Source organism: Cibotium barometz, chromosome 13 (genome assembly GCF_041138505.1).
Source record: "Cibotium barometz isolate CiBa-2024 chromosome 13, ASM4113850v1, whole genome shotgun sequence".
In the NCBI taxonomy this organism is placed as follows: Eukaryota; Viridiplantae; Streptophyta; class Polypodiopsida; order Cyatheales; family Cibotiaceae; genus Cibotium; species Cibotium barometz.
In genome coordinates this window covers 54,989,115-55,005,869 of record NC_141058.1, presented here as the reverse complement: position 1 = coordinate 55,005,869, position 16,755 = coordinate 54,989,115, and the positions used below count along the sequence as shown (strand labels likewise).

At 43.9% G+C, this 16,755-nt stretch overlaps 1 protein-coding gene across 4 annotated transcripts; it reads right to left on the bottom strand.

The window, feature by feature from the left end:
- Positions 1-708: 708 nt before the first annotated feature.
- On the bottom strand, positions 709-14,722 carry LOC147632861 (putative methyltransferase PMT5). Of its 4 annotated transcripts, none has more exons than XR_015267239.1 (9): positions 14,211-14,722; positions 12,526-13,396; positions 12,304-12,427; positions 6,187-6,427; positions 5,662-5,884; positions 4,374-4,519; positions 2,059-2,362; positions 1,510-1,659; positions 709-1,428 (listed from the first exon to the last, which is right to left on the bottom strand). XR_015267239.1 is itself a non-coding variant. In XM_086807740.1 (9 exons), exons 2-9 carry the CDS (start codon positions 13,380-13,382, stop codon positions 1,279-1,281), a joined length of 2,181 nt encoding a protein of 726 aa, XP_086663866.1. In that variant the 5' UTR covers positions 13,383-13,396; positions 14,211-14,722; the 3' UTR covers positions 709-1,278. The 4 variants fall into 4 exon arrangements, 2 of the variants coding, with proteins under 2 accessions (XP_086663866.1, XP_086663867.1); XR_015267240.1 differs by having other exon boundaries at positions 12,526-13,383; positions 14,211-14,703; XM_086807740.1 differs by having other exon boundaries at positions 1,510-1,645.
- Between the last annotated feature and the right edge of the window lie 2,033 nt (positions 14,723-16,755).

The following is a 16,755-nucleotide window of genomic DNA, read 5'->3' as shown; positions in this document are numbered from 1 at the left end:
ATCTCTTTGGTGAGAAAAGCAAAGAGACAACAAGGTATCTTACATGTAAAAACTTAGTATCCTCACCACTCAGAGACAGAAGTCCTTTCTACATAATCTTGGTTTCCTTCGCTCACTCTTTGCTCAATGGTCTAAAACTAAAACGAACACAAAAAAACATCCCATGTAATATCATGTTCAACGATGAGGAGGAAGTATTTGATAACATTGATCTCTCAAAGCCTCGTAACGCCAAAAAAAACCGTAGTAACCTGTGTTGAGTAGGAGTTTTTTACTTGAGAACATAAAAGGAGAGAATAGATAGACTTCTGTCAGGCAATTGGAAAGAAAACCTAGAGAACTTCTTGTCCCGCTAAGGCCTTGAATACAAGTTACGTGTTTTGAATTGGACCCAAAACATGAACCAGGAGCAAAATTACCAAACGAACACTGCACCTTGAGCGGTTCCTAATCGATAAGCAACTGAGCTGTGGCCATTCTCTTCCTACAAGCCCTCTCAGGTCCGTGTTGCCACTGCTTTCAGATCATGAAACTGACAACAACAATGCCAACTCATATTGGCCATCTTACCCACAGCAATTGCGCACGCAGGCATGCATTCATACAGAAACTCCTCTATCAAGACTAACAAAGCACAACTTATATTATCAAAATCCAATCAGAAGGCATAACTGGCGAAAGTCTTATTTCTTTTGTGAACTAGGCGAGAGTCAAAACTGATGACAATCTCTTTTCATTACATGAGATTAACCATAACAAAAGAGACTTGGAACTAGTCCAGTCTCAAATGGACTCAAAAAATTCTATGCAGTAGATCTGAGATTTCGCATGCCTTGTGTATACCCAAGATTGAATCAAAGTTTCACGGGAGCGTAATTCATAGTAGCAGTTTCAAATACCTATACTTGCTCCAGAAATCAGCTAAAGAACATGCCTTCGCCACTTGAGTTGCTTTACTTCAAGTCTTCTCTGCTGACACCAACGTAGCTGGAACTACTTTGGACTATAGTCCAAACGACTTGAGAAATTGACTCGTCCCTTGAGTTGCATCATGTGCCTCCCAAAGACAGAAGAGGGGATATAAGCAGTAAGGGTAAAAAGGACGCCAGCCAAAGAACACACACTGTTCTTGTGAAGCCAAGGCGTGTTTATTACTCTGAGATGTCAGACCAGCTATGCTATGTTCACTAGTATATAATCAAAGAATTGCAATGAATGAAGTAAATGGGATGAACTTTACAGGATGGCGGTTTTAGGGGGAGGATAAACCAAAATAATTCAGCTCTTCCAAAAAACCTTCTGGCATACAAGCAGACGAAGGTCGCTATCACCCTCAACTTCAATAACCCGTGCCTCCCACCTCATTTGAGATGCTGCGACTCTCGCTTCTTCAATTAATTCAGCACTATCTCGCAGCAAGACCCAACCCTGTTTATCAAAAAAATGAATATTGAACCAAAGCTTCCAACAGACCGCAAGAATCTTCATCAGGAGAGGGCATATACTTACCTCAGGGCGCAGAATTCTGTCCATTTCCAAAAATAGGTTAGAGAGGCTACATCCAGTTTTGTGCTTTACTTGTGAAAGAAGTCCAATGGCATGCAGAAGATCATATGTCCTCGGGTAGGTTGGAAATGCCTCACACCTACAAAACTTCCACTGTTTTCTTATTAGAATGCCTCCGATTTTTATAGATGAAAGCAAAAACTAACAACACCATATGAGCCAAGAAGTAAATTTGATGAAATACTCTAGAGTAGATAGGCCTTTGTAAAAGCTTCTATAAAAGCTTTTAAGTATTTGCTTACTTCCAGCTGATCAGTACAGAGAGAGTTACCTACATGTATGCCTGTAAGTGCACATGTCTCAAATGCAAGGGCAAGGCAGCCTTGAGGTACATAGAGCCATAGATCATCGACCAGTCTGGTCACATTGATCGGGGTAACTATATCCCCTGGTTGATAAGTAAAGCAGTCCGATCTAAACAAGGCTACATGATCCTAACGATGCAGCAATGCGCATTCCAGAAATGTAGACCAAGATAAAAGCATCCTATACCAGTTGTGTAACGCTCCAATGAATCCGCGTTTGTAAATCATCGGTAGGGTGTTGGGCCCACTTGTCGGGATGACATTCATTACCCATACAGATTTGCCAGCTTGAAGGAGAGCGGCACTAAAGCCTCCATACAAAGCATTCATATCCATGACATTGCGCAAGATATTGGAGGGCGGCAAAGGATCATCCTCAGCAGGCCGTTTAGGGTGATCAGAAAACAGCAAAGGCGTAATTGAAGACCAATAACTTTTCACTGTCCCTAACCATGCAGCTGAATCATCTGCTAGCTCCTCTGATGAAAACCCTGAAAGCACCAAAGGAAGTACAAACAAAGAAAAGGGCTTTTTTGTGGAGTTCAGGGGTAGTAAAAATGAATGCGTCTTATATTCTATCAGCTGAAAATTTACAGTTCATAAAAAGACTTAAAAGTTTAAGGCATTTGAAACAAAGAGATGGCACAAAAGACTTTCAAAGAGAAAGGACCTTAATAACAATGCGAAAAAAGGGTTGCCTTGTAATGTTCAACACAGATTGGTAACAGAAAACCTGCTCTCATTAACACTCCAGAAGATAAACAAGTTTGAATTATTTTGAGCTGTGAAAAAACTGGCCTGGGATAAAATCACTACAACTTCTCTACGGCTCCCAATTACAACATTCCTGCTTTTGTGTCACCGTGACCTGTCTAGTCCTGCTTACAGCTTGTAGCTCCTTCAGACCAGGCCTTAAAATTGAAGCCCATCTGGGCGTCCGTGGCCATCTCAGGCTTCAAAGGAAGCTTCCAAGAAATAGCTCAAGCATCATTTTGAAGCCCAATAATTTCTACAAAGCGTCAAACGAAGCCTAAACCATGAGTCCTAGGCATCCCAAGTATATATATATATATATATATAAGTGGTGGTGCCAGCCTGGGATTCGGGAATGCAAGGTGTCTAAAATATGTAAATATACGTGGCAGTGGGATAGTTAGCCTAGCACGCAGCGTTGGTGTGAAGTAAATGTGGTAGATTGACGCCGGTGGAACGTCTTCCTGAAACTGCAGGCAGCAGCTCCGTTAGAGTCAGGAAGCCTAGAATACTTTGGGAAGCTTCATAGGAAGCCTAGAATAAGTACACAGGGAGTCACAGTCCTTGTACTGTGGGGAGTCAATTTTAAGGCCTGCTTCAGACAGTTCAAGCAACTCCTACAAATACCCAAGTTGGCTGCATATTTGTCAGCTCTGTTGCCAGTACTGAGGTAAGTGAAAAACAAAGAGTGATGTCAGAATTTCACATTTGCATGTCTTTTCCGCACAGTTCAGTAGTTGCTCCAGTCAGCTGGATTGGAGTTTAGGCTACAGAATCAATGTAAAAGTCCCTCATGCTTCAGTAGTTGCTCTAGTCGGAGTTTAGGGTACAGAATCAATGTAGAACTCTCTCATGCTGCATTCCATGCCTACATTCATCAGTAAACGGATATCTGGTGGGGTAGCTGTTTACTCGAATTGAGAACAGCAAGCACATGGCCTGTCCATTTTATGAGGACATTGAATGCCAAATGATAGATATCTGCCACCCAGCGGAATAAGAGATGTGACGAGGAGTACAAAGTGCTAAAGCACATCAAATCGAAACACTTCGTACAATCAGGGACTCAAAGACTCTACGACAAGTTCGATTCTTGTAGGTCAAGTCAACTTGGCCCCTCACAGACCGAGTTACTTTAAAAGCCGCACAAAAAACCTCTTCTCAATAAACTTAGCCAGCCGCTCCCATTCCTACCTCCACCTCATTGCTCACTAGATGGCTGCCTGAAAAATATGGATGAGCAACAGATGAGCCGCTCTAGTCCGGTAGTATTTGCACATACCAGCAAAGCTTTTCTGTGCAGCAGCCTGCAAGATTACCCACTGAGCACAAAAACACAAACGAAAAATAACCTTCCATTGTCCAGGGGCAATGCTATACAAGGACTCTCTAAAGGCTTTCAGGCTCCAATCACTTGGCAAACTGACACAACTTCACCTTGACGAAAAGCTCTACTCTGGTTAGACACAGATTGTTTATTCTGATCTTGTATGGCAATTCTAATAGAACGTTAGAGGGCGAGTGTTTCATTTGAATTAAGGTTTCACTGGGAGTCTCACAGAGTAATCACAAATTTATTCAGCAAATCGCTGCTACTTTGACTTTAGCGAATAACTGACTTTCAAAATAAAAAAGGTAAAATGTTTTTTTCATCCTTGAAATCATGGGAAAAAAAACCTTCCCTTAGGCTGCACTCATTCAAGCACACAACAAAGAAACTTTTCTGAAAGCTGTTCCCAATAAGATTACCGAAAACGGAGGGAGGAAGATAGAGCTGTTGCATTGACAGTAAACCCCCATCTTTGGCTGCAGCACGACAGTGACGGAGACTTCCGTAAGCAACAACATCAGCATTGTCGTCGTCATCACAGACACTTAGAGTTGCATTTGATAGCCTGCAAAGCCAATAGAATGAAATAAACTTGAAGCAGACGGACAATACTTTGAAGTAGCTGTGTCACTGAGAAGGTTTAAAACTTGATAATTCACAAGCAAAGACGTTAAACGTAAATAAGGTACCACATTAATCCAAGGACAAGACTTTGAAGTAGCTTTCAGTCACTGAAAAGGTTTAAAACTTAATCATTCGTAAGTAAAGACCTTGAATAAAAGGTTACGTCAATCCTTAAATATATCTAAATAAAGATCGTAAAGACCTTGAATAAAAGGTTACGTCAATCCTTAAATAAATCTAAATAAAGACCCTCGGACTGCAGTGAATACGGAGATAAATGTGAGAGGACATGCTGCAAGAGGGAGGGACGGACGGGGAGAGAAATTATGTAGAACCACAACTCTGATAGCATATCAGGCAGTGGTTAACTCAAGGTCCTGTAGCAATAAACTTGTGCTTGGGGGCCATTCCAAATGGAAAGAAGAGACAGGAATAAACAAGTTGACAATCCAACTTCAACAACATAACTTTTCAAAAAGCCGAATACACGCTGGAGACAGGAGCTGGAGTCCCGTGAGCCATCCAGCACCCCCCCCCCCCCTCCTCTCTCCTTTTGCGGCCTCTGCACGCGTTTCCCCCGCACGTCCTTTGAGACAGCAAGCGCACAGGTCTCAGGCCCACAGTCGCCTCTACCCCTCCCTCGGGGTCGGCCCAGCAGCAGGTTCCCCACAAGGTGCAGACAGACGTTTCGGCAGCGAGCCCCCTTTGCTTTATTCTGTCGAAGTCTAGTGGAGAGGCTCCACCCTCGAGTCGACTTGACTCTGCATATCCCCCCTCTGCATAATGCTGCCACACTTTGCAGGCCCTGCACTCCCTCCCCAGCTGATCCACACCCATCGGCAGCTGGGTGAGGGAATCCACTTGTAAACAGGAATCATATACATGTAGCAAGAAGAAAGCATATGCACTCTGTACTCGACACCTTGCTGTTCCTTTTTTTGGCAGACAGGACGGGCAATGAGAAGGGGAGCTGGTTAGACAACATCAACTGTGACAAATACGATAGAAATACAGCCAAGCCAAACAAAATACACTTCAGTCCTTAACTCCCAAAAAAAACAAAGATCGGGATTAAATACTTGCCGTGCAGAGCAAACACGATCAGCACTCTTTCTCCACACAAAAGCACGATCTCGCTGAGGAAATGAAGCCCAGCACATGCTCTTCGCCGCTTCATCGATACTTTTCAATTTCTGTTCAGAGGCAGCATTCTCTGAGGATTTACCATGGCTTGCTATTGGTGGTGTCCAAACAAAGTACCCATCTGGGGTAAGTAACCTATCTATTTCGAAAAGAAGTAGCCCATCTGTATTCATGGAGCAGAGAGAAAAAGAGCCGGCACTTTAATTCTGGCTATTAGACTTTCAGACATACGGATACAAGAGAAACCAAGCCAACATTTATAAAAAGAACAAAAGTAACCAGTAGAATAATTAGCTGGCAAATAAAATATTTACTGTGACCACATCCCACACGTTGAGGTACCTACTTATCAGCAGGAACAAGGCCCTTTAGAGGTCATGTCCACTAGCATATGCTAGGGGCACATAACTGCTCTAAAAATAAGATGAGGTACAAATAAACTTCAACATGAATTGGAAGAATTACCTTTTTGGCTCCAATCAATTCCACAATCAGCACAGTGAATCATGTTAAAGGATGATGCTGGGTATGGGAACTGCCTTGTGATGAGGGCTCCGATCATGGCAGGAAGGCCCCTGTCAAGAGCTACTTGAACTTGACTGTTTTGAGCTTCATAAGGGGCCACACACAGCGTCACAAAATTCCTTGAAAGAAGATGAGCCACAAAGCTGCCATAGCTGCAACCGATATCCAGCACTGTTCGGGTCTGTAAGAATAAAAGTACAAAACATCAATACATCAATAGACTTTAAGAAAACTTAAACTACAACAAATAGCAAACAATCTTTCCCTTTTCCTGGAGCTAAAACTGACTCCGACAGTAATCTATTTAGGTAGAGTTTATTACTAGGCACTAAAATGAGTTCATCAGCATATTCAGATGAACCTGTCCTTCAAACTGAGACACTCTCAAAGCTCCAAACATCTTCAAGATGATCATTGGGCAAGTCAAAGAGAGTACTGTCGTCTCAAAGCGGCTCACTGATGAAGACTCCGTAATCGAGTCTCTTCTTTACTGTAGAATTTTCACAGCCTCTTCTGATTCATGATGAGGTTCTGTTGGTTTTATTGGACCAGGCTTTCATAGCCCTGAGGCACTCACACATTCTTCACGGCAAGAGGGGCCCAGTTTCTTGAACCAGCCCTAACGACACCCAAATCAGGGCCTTTACCTCTTGCAGCATTGGCTCCCTCAATCGATGGGGGGCCCACACCCTCACTCGGCTTATGGCACTTGCCCGTGCCGACGGACTCACTAGTTATCATGCTAACATGGCCATCGCATCTTGGCCACATGAAGACTCTGTCTCTGCAACTGGCTGCCACCCAGGTAGATTTTGAGCATATGTATGAGCAAATCATCCAAGAGTATTCAGTACACAACCACATCGTGCATTACATCAGAAACAATGGGTGGTGCATCCAGCTTATCAAGCTGTCTATGGATCAAGAATCCAAGGAACTCCTGAACCCCCTGTGTCTCTGTGTGAAGGAGATCAAGTCCAAAGCTGCCTCTGATTGACCCCACAGATGGGTCCCTTTGTTGCTGCATATTCTGTAGGTTCTAATACAATTGGCATCTGTTGCTGCAGACATACCTCATCCCGACCCTGGGTACCTCGGGTTCCCTTCAACACACCACACACCTCATAAGGGGGACCCTAACCCTTCCACTGGCATGTGGCTCTCAACCCTACATCCGGGCTCCGCCAAGACGGTGAGCGTTGCATGTGCGGAAGCCTGTTGCTGTACTGATCCACAGCCCTAAGCCTGATTAATGAAGATAATGATGCTGCTGATGATTCTGATGCTGTAGATAATGCTGCTATTGCTGATGATGCTTAAATGCTGACTTTAACTGACGTAGTGAGGGATTATAAATGTTCATGCAAAGGATTAGCTATGGCACAGGCGTGCACGTGACGTGAGATCCACTCAAGTTCTTATTTTGTTTCCTTTTTTGGGTTTACCTCTTTGTTGGGTTTCTTTGTTTCCTGCATTGCAGAACCACCATCCCCAACTCAGAGCTTCACCGGCTGTGCTCCACCCAGTCTTGTCGACCCCCACATGGACACCCAACTCAACCAAACCACCACCACCCCCCCCCACCACCCGAACGTAAGCTGTGTAACCACTTCGCATCTTTTGATGCTTTAAGCCACACCCACCCTACCTTCATCGAGCAAGGACCAGCCTCCACCCTTATATCACAAGGGCATTGTCGCAGTTCTCAAGGCATTGTCATAAGGGGTGTACATGTCCAAGCAAGGTAAACGCAAGCAGTTAAGAAGCATCAGGAAGGTCAAGCATGCATCAGGTGAACCCTCAGCATTTAGCCCATGGAAGTTAGGTCCTCAGAGGAGTACCTCAATGGCTTCTCGCGAACAGGAGGTGCAACCTCAATTAGGTGCCTCGATCAACCTCGGCCATCAATCATAAGCCAGTGCATTCAGGGACAAGGGTATACATGCAAGGGGACAACATTGGAACAGATGCACAGTCATGGAGTGGAATTAGAGGCTAAACAGGAGATTCAGTTCAATTGCCACACGGAAGAAGTATGAAAAAGTTGGAATCCCAGAGCATTCAAGGGATGATGACAGTCATCCAAAGTCAAAGAGAGAAAAAGTTGGATTCCCGTCATCAAGCTCAATAGGAGAGGATGTCATATGCACGAGGCAATGCCATGTCTACTCTCTGATCATATCCCTCATTAGGCCCAAACTCTTCACCATAATTACTGATAAATGCTGCCTACTCTCACAAAATGTTGTCGACTAATATTCTATTGTTGCCGACGTGATGTGTGTGCTGAATTGCTGCTGACCTGATGCATGCTGATGAAGATGTCCTAAATGCATCTACTTTTACTCATTTTATGTCACACACGTCATGTTAGAGAACAAATCAGCTGGCCAATATCACTTGAAGCTGGCCCTCTAGCATCCACACATCATATAAATAGGAGTAGCATATTTTACATCATTTCATATCTGTCCATCTTGGAGTTGGATCGTGTATAGGCAGTAGAAGTAGTCAGTAGAAAACACCTCTCTCTCTCTCTCTCTCTCTCTCTCTCTCTCTCTCACTCATGCGTTTTGTGTTAATGTTCCTACAAGATGCTTAAGGGTTGTGATTAAGGCATGAAGGCTTCCGCTATGTCACATTAAGCCCCCCACAGGACCATCTAATACACAAGATAAACATGCAAGGTTAGTACATATAGAAGGGTGTAGAATTTACCCTGAGCCAGGGGCTAGGGTTCCACTCCCCACACGCCAAGCTAGTCAACCTAGCGTCCAATACCACCAAAGCCTGTCCTAAGGGACCTTCGACAAGACCACCTATGAACCGCCATGTCCATGGCAAGAGTTTGGTCCAGGCACAAACCATCAACCAAACTCCGTGACTAAATGAATCACAATAACCCATAAGTCACTTATATAATGATCATTGCCACTATAAATAACAATCGAGCCAAAAATAGCCAGAAACAATGGATTATCATTAAAGTTCTTGAAAAGTCTGAAGGGTAAAAAATTCCTAGAAAATAACTCTATTATTTGGACCTTAAAGTGAGTAAAAAGCATCAGGAAAGCTGGCCAGAATGACACAAACTCCTGCACCCCTCCCTACACTGTGGACCACGTAGCCCACTTGTTCAAAACAAACTCCAAGAGCTACGTCCCACCATGGCTTTGCAAGGTCACTGGGGTTGAATTTCCTCCCAAATATGGAGAGAGTACCCTTTTTCCTAGAAATTTGGAAACCCCACTAAACCTCAGAAATATGAAGGTTTAGTGAGACTTGTGAGTGATTTGAAGGTCTGCACCAATGAAAAACTAAATAATGCTCCACAAATTCAGCCCAAAGTTCGAACCATTTCTTCCCCCCACTAGCATCGGGGGGAGGGGGGGACTCCCTTTCCCCCTTCTCTCCATCGTCCCCCCACTCCCCCTGGGTAGTGTGACGTACCTCCGTATATTACAAGGATACATGCAGACAAGCGTCGGCGGGCAGCAGGGGCAGCAGCAACAATAGCACACAGATCGGGCAGAGCACACGTGGCAGTCGGGCAGGCCAAGAAGCGGTTGGCCAAGTGTGAGCACATGTTTTCCGCTGGTCGTGAATCCCCTTCAGCACGTCGACAGCACATGGGCTAGCGAACTGGGTCAAATGGGTCCTTGATAAGCATGAGTGGGAAATTCATACCACATCTGATTTTCTCTATGCGGTTGAAGCCTTTGTGGCATCTCCTCTACACTCAGGCTGATCTGAGGTGATCGACAGTAGTGTATCTAATTTTCTTTATATAAATATACAATAGTTCAGGTAGTGTGCTGTGTCTCTCTATTTCGCTGCTCTATCTTCTTTGATATTCACTAGCACATTAGACACAAGTCTACCATGCTTCGTATCAGAGCCTAACCTTGCTTAAGCTAGATTTGCATGCAGGTGGTTCCAAGGTGCAAACAGGGTATTCTGTAAACAGCGAGCTCACCGCCAAACTCGACCGGCGGGATATGAAACAACACTCTACAGTTGGGTACCACTCCCAGTTTAGCTTAAGAGCTTGGGGCTAGCCTATGGCATCTGCATATTTTTTCTAGCATCCGTGCACATTGACTTTGTGGATAGGGTAGATCCTAGAGTCTAGGAGTACACAAGGTCAAGTTTGGGAAAAGACTGCATTCGTGTTCTCACTTACACCAATTGTAGCTACCTATCATGGATGAAGAAACACTCGTGGCGGCGTTTCCCCGCATGGAGGAGCGGTTAGCTCCCCGCATGGAGGAGCGGTTAGCTACCCGCATTTTGCTCCTTGACTAGTTGTCTCGGCAATATGTCATGGTACCTTCCGTTCCAGATTTGGCGACCAACTTGGCTCACGCATTTGGCCAAGTAGAGGACGATTCCAGGACGAAGTGGTGCAGGCACCTCACTCCAAGGTCGAGCTGTCCGCTCTTTTGGGAGCACGTGTAAAGCAACGAGACAAGCCTTGCTCTCGATCGTTCGGAACCTCTGTTCGGTCGACAAGAAAGCTGCCATTCGCATCGCCAGCGGTCTCCTTCACGGAGCCCATCTCCACCAGATTCACCCAATAGTTCTCATTCGTCTTCACAAAGCCCTCCACCAGCTCAATGACGGGGGCACTTCCGGTTCACCGAGTTCTTCCTCCATGCATCATGAGGGACAAACTCAATTGTTGAAGCCTCTAAAGCCTCCCAAGTTCAATGGGATAATAGTCATCACCAACTGCCACATTGGGAGCAACAAGCGGTTCTGATGTGTTTTAGCTTCATTTGGTTCGTTCAGCCGGTGCTGCTCTCTTGTGGTGGAAAAACCACCTTCGATACCATGCCACTGCCGCAATGCACTCTTGAAGTAGTTTGTTCCCGTGAACTATCACCGAGAGCAAAAGCTGTTTGGGCTGAGATTAGGGCTCTACATCTTCAATATAATTTTGTACTTGTTGGAAAGTGTTGTTCTCTCTCACTTTCTTGTACATAGATATGCAATAGGCAGTGTGTTGTGCACGGGCCTGTCTATTCGTCTGCTCTATCTTCTCTGTTATTCACTTGAACATTAGGCACAAGTCTACCACACTAAGGCAGGGCGGTTGGTAGAGAAAATGCACCGCTATAAAATAAACAAAGCCAAAGTATATCCACAGAACTTGCAGAAAGATTTTATAAAGAAAGAGCATGCACCAGCTACAAAGAGAGCATGCACCCGCTACAGCGGAAATATAGCATGGACTACAAGTTACAATATCCCTCATCAATCAGTAGTGTCAATATATTCTACTCGTATCAACAAAGCACAAGACTTTGGGCTATAGCATTCTGACCCATCTGTGAGGGCCCAAGGTGCAAGTCTGTGTCAAGACATCATGCTACAGCATTCCCACTCCTGTGGAATCCTGTTAGCCATTTGATGTTTACAGGCATGTATACACATTGCACACGTATAGAAGCTTCCTGCATAGAGGCTTCCTTATTTTTGAAAGAGGCTTCCTTTACAGGACAAGGGACAAGGGACCTTAGGCATGAAGATCCTCAACTAAGGGCTATCTTATAGACATCAAGATTTATTGTTATGACATCCTATGCAGAGGAAACTGGCCCCTGCTGATAGGTCCATGTATATACACTTGTTAAAATCAAGTTAAAACCTTGACCTTCTTTGCCAACAGAGGATTGCAAATTGCCCACCTGGTGGTTTTTGACTAAATGCAGGCATCCATAGCTCAATACATTGCACAGCCTTTGTACTTCACAACATCCCTAACTTTCGCCTCTTGCCAAGCAAGTTCTTAAGGCTCAACCAAGTCAAGTGCACGAAGAGCCCATTAAGTAATATAAACGATCTAGTCTCCCCCAATTAAGGTAGCTTGCATATGCACAATACGAAATAGCTGAGGCACAATCACATCAGAGAGAGATGAGAGAGATGTAAACGCACCTTAAGCTTCCCTCAATACTGCCTGTAACCAAGTTTTAATTCCCCTAAACACAGTAGGTCAAGCAACAGAAAAATTCATTGCCTTTCGGCAAGCGCGCACACACACAATTCACTTACCCCAACTTGACTGAATGAACTGTCATCTGGGAAGCCCAATACCATTGCAATCTTTTGAAAATAATTTTCTACTCCATCAACAGCTTTTGTGTGAAAAGTTATCATATTATCCTCACCCAGTATCCTACAAGATAAGAACTCTTGTGAGAAAGACTCTTAACCATGAAGCTACTTCACTCATCAAGGAAAATTTCAAATCGGTCTTAGATAACTTCCCGTTACCTTTCCATCCTTCCTTCTTTCACTTCACGCGCTGTCTTTGTATTCCCGCTCCAGACAGCACTCTTCGAATGGGGCCATCGAAGAGGCAGACTGTAATTTTTCGGGGGTCGAATCAAACACTGTAACCTGCCTTCGGAGAATTCACAGTGTCTATCGTACTCTTCACCATTTCTGAGCCCGGCGTTGATTGCCGAAGACACATTATAACATGGTACATGATGCTCCATATCTTTTGGGCAAATCGTCAGTTCCTTGGGGTGAAGGGCGCCGAGACCAAAAATACCCCCTCCTGTCAAGTCCAGGGAGGAGAAATCTTCCTGAAGCCTTCGATAAGAGCTGTAGATAAGCCTGGGAGCAGAGCTTGCAGAGTAACCCGCACTAGTTGAGCCCAGCACAGCAACCAGAACAAAGATACTGATGAAAGACAGCATGATGATCTTTGCTAGCGGTGATGACAACGCCCTCTTGTTTTGAACTGGAGTAGAGAGGCCGAAGGATGAGGTTGGCAGGCTTGTGTGGAAGGACAACGACGAAATTTCTGGCAGTTGTGTAAAGAAACTTTGGTCGCTGTGAGAATCCCCCAGTAATGACTTCAAAGCGAAGACGTCCTCTGTCATGCCAGACTCCTGAATGCGGGAGCTGCTTCTGAACCTGTCTTCACCTGATTTCTGTTGAAATTTCGGAGAGCTGAGGCCTCTCTTGAGAGCTCCTGAAAGCAAAATCAGTAGAGAAGCCTTTCCATGGCAGTCTCCCTCTTCTTTTCCGTTTGCTTGAAGCACTACAGGAGTTTCATCGTGAGACCATCCATTCTCTGCAAACCGGCTTGTCGATGAGCCCCGTTGTAAAGGCCGTGTCATGCTGCGGTTCAAAACTATCAGAACAAGACGAAGCTCAGAACTTAACTGCACAAAGAAGCGTCGAACACAATGCAGCAACTGAGAATCACTAGCAATATTTCCCTAAAGACTACCTTTTGCATTCCCTAAACGCTCATTTTGGATTGCTTTACAACTAACTGCATTCGGATTCCCTATATGCTACATTTTGGACAGAAACAGTGAATTGCACGGACAGGGCAGCGAAGCAGGCAGGAAATTGAACGGTCAGCATTGTCTTTGCAATTACAGCAAGAAACGATCATAGCAGTTCATGGCGAGAAAACGGTCAGAAATACCGATGCACTCATGATCGTTCAGAAACTTCAGACATTACGGCAAGAAACAGAATGCACTCCATGGTGGGGAGAGGCTGGCCCCGTTTCTTGAAAAGATTGACTAGGACATGCAGAAGGCGAACACGCGCTCCGAGCAACCATGTAAAACCACAGAAGTCTGGCATACAGCGTGTAGCTGGTGAGCAAACCAGAGGCTTAAGAGCTTGCACGGGAAGACTGTATTTTTTCTCCGAACTGCACTGCCGGCCGTAGCTTTGTCCTAATGTGAAAAGATTCCTGAGATTCTGGTAGCCAGTTTGACAAAACACGAAGACCAACACTCGCATTTGATCCATTAGATGTAATTATAAGAGAGAGACAGACACATTTAAACCTACTCTCCATCGCTGCTACAGCTAAGACGGAGAGAGCAAGATGCACAAACATTTCTTGCATGCAATGATGCAGCGCAGCAATTTAATTGTAATGACAATTAAAGGGAAAGTTAACTAGATGTAGAGTGGCGTCCAACCCGAGAATGCTGTTTGGTACTCTACATGCTGGCCCCTATTTGCAAGCTGATGTGGGATTCACGGGGAGGGGGTAGAAGTGTAGAGGTGCTTAAATCTTCAGGTGACAACCAGATTCACACAAAACTAGGATTTCTCCCTCGAGCACTGTTTCGCAGCGAGATAGAGAGCCTGTGCTAATGCTGCACCATAAATGCTTCGCGTGCTGCGGAGGAGTAGAAGAATAATAACAGGGAGAGGTACGTCGAACACGAAAGCTTCGTCTGCTGCGGTTGAAATGAAGAAGACAGCTTCGTGTGCAACGATGAGAGAGAAGAGGAAGAAACTTTTGCCTACGAATGCTGCTGCTAGAAAGAGGCCACTGCACCAGTGGATCTAAGAGAGAGTAAAGGGATAGAAATGTGGTAAGGGTGAAGAGGAGACGAGAAGGCTATGCTTGCTTGGGAAGCTCGCAGCTATGGCGGTCCGCGGATTGCACAGACAATTTCTGCCTTCTGCAGAAGAAAAGCTGACACACACACAAAAGTGTGCGGGTCAATAACTGCGCAGTTGCTGTGCCAGCTGGACTGGGATGTAGAAACTCTGCCATTTATCTCTTGGTAACTATCCTGACGCAACTCCGCGGGAATGGCGGTGTCCCCTCCTGTGTTCTGCTTTTTGGTTTTTATTATTTTTTAAATTGTACTAAAATATACGTCACACAAATTTACAATGTTTGTGTTTGAAAACTGTGTTTCTTTGGATCTGATTTAAAATAATATAATTAATGAAGTAGAAGACTAAAATATAACACCAAATATTTTAATTTCACAATTAATAAATGTACACATCCATATATATGCATATATATATATATATATATATATATATTCACATTTGTACCACTTTTTATATTAAAAATTACATAAATTATCTTGAAGGAATTTAGCATTGTCAATAGCTATAACCAATTCTTTTCTTTTTGGAGAAACTGTAAATATATTAAGATAAATATAAAGATGACAAAAGGACAAAATCAGACCCTAGGGTCTAGTGCGAGACTACATCCAAGCTTTAAGAGAGCTTATTTCTAAGCGTTAAGCTAACACATTCTTCATCTCAGTAAGACTAAGTATGTATTTCTGCAACTTTGAATCTTTGATCAGGAGCCCGACTTCTTCATCAGCCACTAGACCATCCTAAAATTTCCTTTCATATTGAATTTCCCTAATTTTCTCTTGGAAGTCCTCTTCAGCCTTGATCATATGCAAGGTCTCTTTTGTTGCATTTTTCGTGTACTGCGCTTCACACGCCTTCAGGCTCGCTCTATGCAACGTCTTCATCTACACATGCAGTTTAGATCTCAGTCCATGTATCATGTTGCCTTGTATTTTTATGAATCCAAATAGCCCAAAGATATTCAGCGCGAATGACATTCCAAAGAACAGCGGAGCATTTGACTGGTTGTCCCAAGAGGAGTTCTTGCCATGATGGTTGCCAGTTCTGAACGGGGCTTATGCATTGGTTTAAAAATTTAATACCTTCTATGTTATAGGCACAACCTATTGTTTCCAATGCTGCATGACATCTTGAGCACTCTCCATTACCATATCCAAAGCACTGAGCTCTTGAGTTCGTCCAAAGAGCTTTATGGGCAACCACCCAAAGCAAGCACGATTTTTTTGGCAGGATGAAAGGTGACCACATTCAGGCCCCACGATTTTTTTGGCGGGATGAAAGGTGACCACATTCAGGCCCCACGATTTTTTTGGCAGGATGAAAGGCGACCACATTCAGGCCCCACGATTTTTTTGGCGGGATGAAAGGCGAACACATTCAGGCCCCACGATTTTTTTGGCGGGATGAAAGGCGACCACATTCAGGCCCCACAATTTTTTTGGCGGGATGAAAGGCGACCACATTCAGGCCCCACGATTTTTTTGGAGGGATGAAAGGCTATAACTAATTCTGTATAGCTGGATGATTCACAAATAATATATTCAAATTTAAACCATTTTTTATTTAAAATGCATTTTTCATTCAATCAATCAATAATATAATTAAAATTTTAAATTATCAGTCATTAATTGTTTTTAATAATTTCAAAATCTTAACCATTATTTATTATTAAAATTTCAAAAACTTGACTATTAATTTCAAGGTGAGTTCCACTGGATTTTTCAACCTTAGCCTTGAAAACTACAATAAGGAATTACTGGAGAGACTTACTTGCCCAAAAAAGTATCCAATTACAATCAGCCATAATGAATGTTGTGGGAGTCTAGTCAAAAAGTGGAGCCCTTGATAGCCCAATCTTCAAGTGTTTACACACTTCTCCCTATCGACAATTCTCCACATCTTAGTTAAGTAGCCATCTCATGCCCCATGTTCCCTTGCCCATAGACGGGGAGGTTGGAAATGAATTAGGAAGACACTTTTTAACCAATTGCCTTTCTACTATAATGGGCCAGGAGTACTAGATTGTCACACAAGCAGTTATGGTTTTTTCATTTGATCACATAAAGCTATCCCAAAGATTGGGCTTAGTCCGTGCATACCTTGGGCTTT